Source organism: Pterocles gutturalis, unplaced genomic scaffold (assembly GCF_000699245.1).
Source record: "Pterocles gutturalis isolate BGI_N339 unplaced genomic scaffold, ASM69924v1 scaffold31655, whole genome shotgun sequence".
In the NCBI taxonomy this organism is placed as follows: domain Eukaryota; kingdom Metazoa; phylum Chordata; class Aves; order Pterocliformes; family Pteroclidae; genus Pterocles; species Pterocles gutturalis.
In genome coordinates this window covers 1-11,290 of record NW_010141857.1, presented here as the reverse complement: position 1 = coordinate 11,290, position 11,290 = coordinate 1, and the positions used below count along the sequence as shown (strand labels likewise).

Below are 11,290 nucleotides of genomic sequence, written 5' to 3'. Positions count from 1 at the left end.
TGTTGTCTGTCTGTTCTCAGGCACTTTCAGGCTCTTGCGTTGCGTCACTCCAGCCCTGCAGATGGTTCTATTGCTGCACGATTTAAAAAACCTTGTGTTACATTTTCACCTTCTCTCTTTCTGCAAGGTTACTGTGTTGTTACATCCTACAACCTGGAGAATTTAATCTTGTCATTTTGTATACATTTCAAGTAAAGCTCTTGCAGCAGATTTCTTTTTTTTTTTTTTTTTTTTTTGCATCTTTCAGTCTCAATGAATGCGCCCTTAACTGAAAATGTTCAGCATTAACAGGCGAGCTGGCTTCCAGGAGCTGAGATAATACACAGCATTTAAATATTTCCCGTGATGGTTTTCTCTTTAGGCAGCAGTAAGCCATCACATCTCCATCAGTAATATTAGTAACACAAAGCACCAAAATATGCAGGAAAATGTATCTTTCTACATTTAGTTTAAGTCATCTTTTCATTGTACTGGATTTCAGAAGAAATTGGTTCCTGAGCTTGACATTGCCAAGGGGAAAATGGTGCAAGTGCCAACTCGTGTATTTTCAGCTTCCTTTTCTTGTCTTACGTGCGTGCAAAGGCTTACAGTGCTAAATAGCCTTGGTTTCCTGCAAGAGGGTCACAAGGATATATTCCCCCTTTGGATTCATATTTAGAGGTCGGGAATCTGTTCCAAAGAAAATTCAGGACTTTAGGAGAATCCTGGGTTTATCCTGATCTGAAGTATCGTGTGTTTTGCTTCCTGAGGGAGGTGGGTGTATCGACAACTCTCCTCCGCAGGGTTTGTTTTCAGTTCCCACGCAGCTGGGGATGGAATAGGCAGTTTATGGTGTGGGGTTTTTCCACCCAAAACCCGCGGCTGCGGCTCCTGGGAGCTGGTGAAGGGCAGGCAGAGGAGAGCCCGGGGCTCGGCAGGGCTCTCTGCTAACGATCGTAACGGAGGGTGGAAGTTTTATATCGAGCGCGGCTCTGTGACACTGGCTGAGCTCATTCAGCGGGTTCTGCATGTGAAATGCAATGCACCGGGCTAGAGGATGTTCTCTGTGCTCTTCCTGCATTTGTCCTCTAACAAGGACGTGCTCCAGAGGGTTCTTCTGGTCGGTGCTTTAATTCTAAAATCCCCCTAACCCTACATTAGGAGTGAGAAGTTGCTCTCCTGTGAGGCAAGCAGCTTTGGGACAGGGAGTGTGTGCAGAGGGTTAATCCCAGGGATGGCTGGGCTGGAGCAGGAGCTCTGGAGACAAGGGACAGCTTTGGGTGGAAGAACTGGGGCATGTTCTGCTGGTACGGCGCGGAGAGCCTGGCTGGGGTCTGCAGGCATCGCTCCAGGCTGAGCCGGGAATCCTCTTGGGGAGACGAGGTCATTGGGGCAGAGTTGCAGATGCTGGGTAAATTGTTCTTTTAGCATCAAATAACTCTTAGCAAAATCGAGTAATAGCGTGTACACTTAATTTGCAAAGATTTATGTGACGTTAAAGGGATTGTGTTAGATGTAACATCGTTTGGAGATTTAGTGGTCTCTGGGGGAGGGAGGAAAAAAATCTGTTAGGGTGGTTTAAATGTATTTTAAAGTAAGCATGGTGCTTCAGTAAATAATTAAATGAGAATGTGTGGAAGACTGTGATAAGGACTTCTCTGCTGCTCAAATCTGCTTAGTTTTGACTGGTCACGGACCCTGGTATAAATGGGAGCAATTCACTCCTTGAACAGGACTTTCCTCAAGTCTAACTCATGGTGGAGCCTGGAAATATCATTTACCAGAAGTGAAGAAGTGATGGGGTATGGAGGAGGAGTGTGCAGAGCTGCAAACGCTGTTTTTTGAAAACGTGCCGATAAAATACTCATTTTCTTCCTCTCTTGTAGGTGTGCCATTATCCACGCAGTGGGGACCTCAAGGCTATTTCTACCCCATCCAGATCGCACAGTACGGCTTGAGTCACTACAGCAAAAACCTGACGGAGAAACCGCCTCACGTCGAGGTGTACGAAACGGCCGAAGAGAAGGACAAAAGCGGCAGGGCCGGGGACTGGACGGTGCCAAAAGGCTGCTCTCTGTCCACAGTGCCTGATAAAGCCAGGTTCACTAGTGTCAAACAGTTTGTCGCTCCAGGTGGGTTATCCTAAACATGTGGCAGCTAAGCCACCTCTTAATGTGCACGGATGGCATCAGGGGAGCTTTGACTTGCTGGGATTCATGTGTTTTCATTTATCCTGTGTGACTTCTACATCCTTAAGGTCTCACCTGAGAATGTCATCTCGTTTCTGTACCTCTGGCGTTTTTCTTTCTTTCTGTTTTCTCTCCATCGCTGCTTTTTCAACATTATTTTAATGAAAAAAGGGTTGGATGGATGCGTGGAGAGCCATGAGAAGCTACAGTCACGTTTCCTGAGCTTTTCAGCTTCTGTCTCAAAATAGAAGTGAAAAAAAACTAGGAACCAGTTGTGAAGGCTGGGAAATAGCACTGACGTGTGATAAGCAGATGTTGACAGATGATAGATAAGGTCTATTTTCAGCCTGGAGCAAGCGTAGCACGTGCGGCTCTCTGGTTGGACCCTGAATCTCTCCTCACTGGGATGCAGCTCTTGGAAAACTGGAGGAGGACTGGGAGAGGCTGGTGGAGATCTGGGGCAGGATACGGGTCTCTCCTTCACCCGCAGATGTGCGAGGTGCATTTTGTTGCCATCTCCTCAATTTACCGTGTGCTGTTTTGTGCTTAGCAGGGAGATTCATTATTTCATGCAAGGGGTTCCTGTGTGCTGGGACAGGCTCATTAATAAGGACATAATGTATTTTTCCTCAATCAATACCCATTAGAATTAATGAGTCCATTACTTAAAAAGACAATGAAGTAATTTTCAGTTGGCACCTTAGGCTTGGGTCTCTAGGGGAAAAATTGTCGAACACTCTTGTGTCTTTGTAGTAGATAAATAGGGGGAGAGGAGAGGCTAAAAGATCTGTTATGTATTCTCTCCTCATCCCTTATTGATGGCAGAGTAATCTGCGGGGCTCGAAGGCCACGGCATGCATCCACTCCTCTTGGATGGCCTTAAGTAATGGATTTAGAGGCGCTTAAGGCAGTGCAAACAACGGGCAGCCTTTCGTTCTCCTTCGCTTCTTAAAGCTCTTTTTTTTCCCCCTCTATTATAATTCACTTCGTTATCACACAAGCATTTATTTACAAGGAACCATAAAACTTACTTGACAGGAACTGCGAGGGAGGGGTTTTTAATTAGATTTTTTTTTCATCAGAGCAAAATATTGTGTAACAAAGTGCTCGGTTTCTTCTCCCAAAGCAGATGCTGATCTCCAAAACTCAAAGGAGTGAAGCTTTGACTTGAACAGACTGGAAAACATGACATTCAGTCAAAAGGGCCCGTACAAGAGCACCTTCCAGCGCAAGGCGTGGAAACGGTCTTGATGCAAAATGCCGTGGATGGGTTTGGGAGACGGGGAGAAGCCGCTGCTGTGCGGGGAAGGCAGAGCAGAACTCACTGGTTGAGTGCAGAAACATTTATAGAGTATGGCACACCTTGAGAAGTAGCAGAAAAGAAACAATTGCCTCACATGGGAGAATTCTATTTTATAGAAAGCCGTTGATTTAAGACGACTGCCTTTAAGTGTTTATCATCCCTCCGTGCCTTCAAAGCTGCCGGATTTGCACACAGCCTTACAAACTAATTAGCCCTTTGATCTTCTTGTATGGGTTTTTAGGGAGGAGTTGATTTTACATTTTAAAATCTAGCCTGCGAGAGAACACTGGATTTCATTATATGGTATTGCCTAGGAGCTTTCTTTAATATTTTTTTTTAATTAGACTGAGTTTTGCCAATGGAGAGGTTAATAAATACTTTTAACACATTAGTCTTTCTATATTATTTTCTTTTTTTCCCCCTATTATGCTAATCAGTGCACTGGTTTTTGGAACTGTCAGGTTAGGAGAGAAAAAAGTCGCAGATTTAATTATTAGTCCCAGGGGGATCCTAAATACCTGCTTCTCGGCGCTCCCCGCTTGTTTTTTTTAATTATTTTTTTCCCTGAAAGCGGAGCTTTATGCAGAAACGCGACTGCTCGAGCAGCTCCATGTTTTTGGTGTCTTTTCTGCCAAGTGTAATTTTCAGTTTGGAACAAAAGGCTGGTTGTTGGTTAATGTTTTGAATTACAGAAGAGGAAAATCACGCAGCATCTACGTTCTTGCAGGTTGGCTGCTGTGCCCCATCCTGTAGGAAGAGCTGCCTGCCGTTCCTTCCTGCCGGAAAAGCAGCAGGCAGCAGTCCAACCCCCCTGTTGGTGGTCCTTTCCCTTACCCCAGACCCTGCTGGTGCCTGTTGGACTCCTCCATCCATCAGGTACCAGAAGCATCTGATAAAACCATCGATCCAGCCCCTGGCACTTCTGCTCCGCAGCAAAGTGCTGCAGCCTCTTAATGCGAGATGCAAACGAGTTCTCCCCGGTGCTGCGGGGCTCAGCCTTTGCTGGCGGATTTACTTTTATGCTTAATTAAATAATACATGGTAGTGCGCAGAAAGAATGATTGAATTATTGATGGGCTGCCCTAAAAGCTTTTGGATCCCGCCTGGTAAGAGGGGTTACCTCTGGAAGCTGCACTTGGTGGTTTAAATGTTTTGGAGCAATGAGTGCTTTACCACTGAGCACGGCTTTTCTGGTTTGTTTTGCAGAAAATACCGAGGGGGTCTCCCTGCAGCTTGGGAACAGCAGAGATTTTATTATTTCTTTTGATCTCAAATTCGTCACGAATGGGAGCATTTCCGTGGTTCTCGAGACGACGGAGAAGAACCAGCTCTTCACCGTGCACTACGTCTCCAACACCCAGCTCATTGCTTTTAAGGACCGAGACATCTTCTACGGCATCGGTCCCAGGACTAGCTGGAGCACCCTCACCAGGGACCTGGTCACCGACCTGCGCAAAGGCGTCGGCCTCTCCAACACGAAAGCCGTGAAGCAAACCAAAATCATGCCCAAGAGAGTGGTGAGGTTGGTAGCGAAGGGCAGAGGCTTCCTTGATAACGTCACCATCTCGGCCACCGCTCACATGGCGGCTTTTTTTGCTGCCAGCAACTGGCTGGTGAGGAACCAGGACGAGCGGGGCGGCTGGCCCATCATGGTGACGAGGAAGCTGGGGGAAGGATTTAAATCCTTGGACCCGGGTTGGTACTCGGCCATGGCGCAGGGCCAGGCCATCTCCACGCTGGTGCGGGCGTACCTGCTGACCAAGGAGCAGGCGTTCCTCAGCTCGGCTCTGCGGGCCACGGCGCCCTACAAGCTGCCGTCAGAGCAGCGCGGGGTGAAAGCCGTCTTCATGAACCGGCACGACTGGTACGAGGAGTACCCCACCTCGCCCAGCTCCTTCGTGCTCAACGGGTTCATGTACTCCTTAATCGGGCTCTATGACTTGAAAGAAACAGCCGGGGAGAAGCTGGGGAAGGAGGCGCGGATCCTCTACGAGCGGGGCATGGAGTCCCTGAAGGCCATGCTTCCCCTCTACGACACGGGCTCAGGGACCATCTACGACCTTCGGCACTTCATGCTGGGCACGGCTCCCAACCTGGCCCGCTGGGACTATCACACCACCCACATCAACCAGCTCCAGCTCCTCAGCACCATCGACGACTCGCCCATCTTCAAAGAGTTCGTCAAGAGGTGGAAGAGTTACCTGCGAGGCGGGCGGGCAAAGCACAACTAGAGCTGACGACCAAACCCCTCGGCCCCGCTGCCTCCCGGACGGACGGTTTCAGAGGTTGCATCCTGAATTTTTTACGTTTCAAAGAAGTGATCCTTAAAAAAAATCATTGCATTCCAGTGTGAAAATATTTGGGTCTGATGGGTAGGATTCGGGAACTTCACTTGTCCTTAGTGCTCCACAGCGAAATTATCTGCACGAAGCAAAACCCCTGAGTGTGGGGATGGTTTTTGGGTTGTTGGTTTTGGTTTGGTGTTTTTTGTTTTGTTTTTTTTTTTTTTCCTTTTTGTAGGAAAATATTTGCAGAAGCCATACAGGTCTCTGAAGTCCAGCACTTGCCTGAAAAGTTAGTCTGTGGCCTCTTGAAATGGAGTTCTGGGCGTGTGTGTTGGAACAGCTTTGGGGTAACGCCGTCGGTGTGTATTTACCTGTAGCCCGGGTAGCGGATGGTATATCTTTTTAAAGTTCGGGTTTTTTATACCAATTCTTTTATTGTGGTGAAAAATATGCTTTTTTTTTTTTTTTTTTAATTCTCTGTGTGGAGATCCTTGAGCTGTAGGTTTCTTTACAGACGGTGTGCGGGCTTCGCAGTCACGTCACATAAGCACAACTCGGTGGGGCTCGCGCAAAGCCTGCACCCGTGCCACCCTGGCTTTGTAAAGCCCAGCTTACCATCGCCCGTCAGGTTTGGTGCCACCTCCTCCCTGGTAGCTGGGATCTCTTGTCGTGGAGCCCCATGTTTTGTACTGTATTTTTTTATTACATCTGAGAGGTGTCTCTAAGCTTTGGCATCTTCATTCTATGGGAGACTTGTCTTGAATCCCTGTGTGTGACCTGGAGCTTGCAGGAAATGCAACAGGAATTAAGTTTTTCCTATGGTGAGTTTCATTTTTAATCTGCTTGACTGTATCAAGCATTTTAAAAATCAACATCACGCCAGAGGGCTTTCCAGCTCCACCTGTGCTTTAACACCAGTTTCACCTCCGCCTCCTGGCTCTCTCGTCGTGTAAGGGGTTGTTCCATCCCCAGCGCTGGCTTCTCGGGTGTGCTTTGTCTTCGTGGCTCCACCAAGGAGCAGGGGTGCCCGTGCAATAACCGAACACATGCGTCCGAACCCAAACACTTCCACTGTTGCAGTGCAGAAGAAACCAGGCGGTTTCTTTTTCCTATTTATCCTTGACACTCCCCGTTATTCTGCCTTCTCAGTGCGGAGCGTCCTGGTTGATCCAAGAAGAGTAAACCCAACCCGTTGCACCATGAGATCGGGGTGTTTGGTTTGGTAGCGCAGCAACGACCGCGTTACCGGCTCTGCTGGGGCATGCTGGTGTTTGTAAGAGTCCCAGGCTCGAGAGCTCCCGCCGGATGCCAGCATGGGAAGGATGGGAGTTGACTTTGGGGTTTTTCCGCTGATCCTATTACAGGCTGTACGTGGGGGTTAAGCTTAAGATGTTCATACTGAGGACAAAGTGCATTCAAATCACAAAAAGGCTGGGCACAAGGACAATATGCATCTTGATTTATTTTTTTCTTTATTTTTTGATGCTTTTTCTATTTCTTGCAGATATTTGAAACAACTCTGTAATTACTTGATCTTTGCAAACGCATGCTACGATCATATTAATTAATATGAGGAGTGGATGTCACAGGAGAAATTTCAATACCAAAGGTAGCAGAGATGAATTTATTTTTTTTTTTACATACAAGTATATACGCACACTCACGCGCACACACATACAAAACCCAGAAAAATGTGCTTCCTTTACGAATGACTGGTCCTTACTGCAAACACAGAAACATCTTCCTCCGGCATGTCTCCTCCATCTTTTGCCCATTCTGGATCTAGAGAATCTGGAGAGACTCTTTGGATACCGCTCAAGAGATGGTATCGGTGCCTTACAGAGGCCAATTTCCTCTTTTCTTTTTTGGGGGGTTTTTTTTTGGTTTTGTTTTGTTTTTAATGAATGCCATTGAAGAATTGCAGTGTCGCTGATCTCTCCGTGCTCTGTGAGATCAGCCCGGCAGCTGCGGGGTGGGCAAACTCAGAATCATGGAATCATTAAGGTTGGAAAAGACCTCAAGGATCGGTCGGCCACGGCAACGCCATGGGTGCTGTCAGACCACCTTGTCCTTACCCTTTCCGTCGCGTTTTTGTTGGCCTTAGCACACGTGGAAATTAAACCCGCCGTCAGAGGCTGCAGAACCGAAGGGGGGGTTTCTCCTGTTGGTTTTTTTTTAATCGAGTTGTGCAGTGGAAGGGGATTATTGGACATTGGTGCCCCATATCTTCATCAAATTCACTTCGGTTGGGGTTGGTTTGTTTGCTTTCAGTCTTCAAACTGAGAGAGGTCTTGGGCACTAAGATCTGTTGAATCTTTCCACGAGGCTCACTGTACATAGACTCCATGGGAAGCGTCGTGCGCGTGGGTGGATGCAAACCGGCGACACACAAGCACAACCGTACAAGTGTGGCAGTGCTCTTGTTCTGTGCAAGACATTCACTGAAAGCTGCTATTTTCATTCACCTTGTAATTGTACTTTATTTTTTCTACTCTTTTTTTTTTCTTTTACATGTGGGATATACACCATGTGTTAAATATGCAATAAATTGTTTACAGGATGCTCTTGTAAAGGGTAGTCCTTTGTAAAGCTGTACAGACTTTGCAGTTTAAGCACAATGTGCACATGTTAGTTTTATATACAGCCAGATGTGACTTTTTGCAGAGGGAAAGGTTCTACTATGTTTATATACAAAGTAAATGGATCAACGTTTGTGCTTAATGTAAAGCTGCTTTATAAGACTGTAAAATAAATTTTTTTTATCTTAAGATGACCGTGGGGTGTTTTTATTATTTCCATCAGTTCTGCCCTACGTTTGGTTGCAGGTGAGCCCTGATGAACAATCGTCTTAGTGGTTCTGACTCCTTTTAGGGAATTCTGGAAGGTTTTTATTCTAAATAAGATGGAAAATGTTCTTTTTTTCAACACTTACAGGTTTGCTGATTTGAAGGAAGGGGCCACAGGTCTATATTCTCTGTCAGGTTCATCGGGTGTGTTGCTGGTCTGAGTTGCATCTCAACTATGTTGAGTTTCTGTGATTTTTTTGTTAAATAGCAATTTTAACCAAGTGGTCACTAAAAAATATCCTACCAAAGATGACAGGTGGTCTGCTGAGGTGGCTTGTCCTGTGCAAGAAATACACCAGTGTCTTTACTCCTCTTTTCAGGTAAAAATGTGCAAGTCCTATCAAAATTCCTCCCCAAAATCGGGATTGTCTCAGCCACTCCGTGCCTGTGGTGGCACTTCCCACCTTGCTGCAGAAGTGCTGTTAAATCAGAGCTGACTTTTCCTGGTGGATGGAAAGTCGGTGCCTCCTTGGCTGTAAACGTGACCCGCACCCAGCATGTCCCGTTCAACTCGGTTGTGGATAAATTGGCGTGACTGGAACCCATCGAGCAAACCCTCCGCAGCCGGGCAGAGCTTCGGGACTGCCTTCCCGCCGCTTGGGTGGAAATATTGATTTTCATTACTTAGCAGTTTGTTAAAAACGTACGAATCGAAAATGGAAGTGGATTTAAATATGTTGTCTTGGTGATGAATCCGAATGTTTGCTGCTCAGTTTGTGGTGAAAGGAGATACGTTTACCATCTGCCTGCAGTGATTGATAACTCCCGGGGATGCGCTGTGCTCCCAGAATGTTAAATAGCTGCTTCTGTACTTTACTAATCTCTTCCAAAAGCGGCAGGAGCTATTGAAATGCCAAGCGCTCGGCGTTTCAGCCTGTTAAACAAGTCGGAGTTCTGCAATGGCCAAGTGCAAATGCTGCAAGACCATCCTGGCACTCACCAGCTCCAACCTTTAGGACGGTAAATATTTTAAGAGCTCGTCTTGTTGAACTTGTATCTCTGAGCAACTCACCAAGTAGCTCTCGTTGGGTTGAGCTGAAGATTTAATGGGGCGGCTGGAGTTGCTTCCACCATTGCTGAAGGTGAAATGTGAAATGTGTGCTGGCTCCTTGCAGCGAGCTCGGGCTCCTGGTGCAAAGTGTGGGGAGAAACGAGAGCATCAGCTCAACCTCGAGCGCTTGTTCTGCTCTTGCCCTCGGCCGGTGCAGATGCTGGTCCCAGGTTGTGCTCTGGGTGCTGATGAAGGTGAGATGCCTCTCTGTTTTTTTTTTTTTTTTAATTTAGTTTCTCTTTTTTCCCCCCAAAGCAAGCCTAGAGTAACAGCACTTTCTAGCGGGAGCATCCTCCGCATACATCCTCCTTCTGCACCGTCCCGCTGCAGCTCTAGCCTCGCCCCGGGTGCCTCTGCCCCCTTTGTCAGCAGAAGTGCTGCTCTGAAGAGTTTTCCCTGGTTATTAACCCGGTCTGCTTGCCATCCCGAGCTCGAGTGATGCCGTTGCCAGTGGATCCATCGTGGCTGAGTGGCTTTCTGCTACCCTGGCAAGGAAATGCTGATGCACGGAGCGGCTTCCCTGCGCAGCAGCGAAGGAGGCAGCAGCTTCTTCCCCTGCGCTGGGAGACAGAAATGGTGCATGGATGTGGCTCCTCGCCTGTTTGCAAGCAAAATCTCAGCCAGCCCTATCTGGGTGGGAAAAGAGGCTTTGAGGATGCTCCTCCCGCCCCCAGCCCCTCCCAGCGTCCCTGCGGGTGCTGGCCCCAGGATGGCGGTTTCCCCCCTTCTCTGCTATTTGCCAGGGGAAATCAACCCCCCCTTTGCCTGGTGCCCTCCAAGGCACCAAGTGGCCTCTGCAGCATCTAAAAAGACATTTCTGCAAAGCCCATTACTGGGAGGGGAAAAAAAGCAAATCCAAATGGCATTGCTGGGGTGGGGAATACCAACCCCCTAATTTGCTCATAACGAAGCCTTTTTACTGCAATCCCGTCTTTATCCCAGCACTCGCAGGGCTTGGCGAGAGCTGATTGAATGCTCTGATACTCCACTGTAGCTTTTTGTTCTCCCCGGGCTGTGTTTGAACAATCGAATGTCAGCAGAAGCAGCTGGTGGGAGATGCCATTTCCCCCTGCCCGGGGCTGGCTGCCGGGCGCTGAGCAGCTTAGAGAGAATTAAATATTAACGCTGGGGATTGCTCTTCTTAATGCACCAGCGCTGGGTGCTGCGGGGCCGTATCCAGCTGTGCCTGCAGTGGGAAGCGATGATGAGGGTGTCAGGAAGCCCTTTCCAAACATCAGTTTACATTTGGGGGTGGATTCCTGTGCCAGGGATGGAGAGGAAGGGCCGGGGTGATTTTCCTTGTGGAAACTCCAACAAGGGTTTGGCTCCTCTCCCATGATGTGGCTCCTCCTTGGCCCCCGCTTCCCTCCCCACTGGTTTTCCAAAGCCACTCTCCTCCCTCTTCCCTCCACTCCCTGGCATCCCCACAACATCCCCGTGGTACCCCCCCAGCATCCCTGCTTCCGGCTGGGCCTGCCTGACCCCATCCTCCAAAAATGTCCCGACACGTTCCTCCATCTCACCCCCCCTGGAAGCAGAACCTGTCAGCATGTTCATTTTGTAATTAATTAATTAAGGCAGGCTGGAGCCAGAAACGTGTTGTGTGAGCCGGGCTGTGCCAGCAGCTGGGCACGAGG

General features: G+C 48.1%; 1 protein-coding gene across 1 annotated transcript in view; it reads left to right on the top strand.

Annotated features, from left to right (window-relative positions):
• The window catches only part of GLCE (glucuronic acid epimerase), a gene marked incomplete at its 5' end in the record, with an annotated part of 7,622 nt that extends 1,920 nt beyond the window's left edge, over nt 1–5,702 (top strand). Inside the window, 2 exons of the mRNA XM_010084182.1 lie at nt 1,866–2,111; nt 4,678–5,702. Coding sequence (XP_010082484.1) covers nt 1,866–2,111; nt 4,678–5,702 — 1,271 coding nt within the window. The remainder of the gene's footprint in view (nt 1–1,865; nt 2,112–4,677) is intronic.
• Between the last annotated feature and the right edge of the window lie 5,588 nt (nt 5,703–11,290).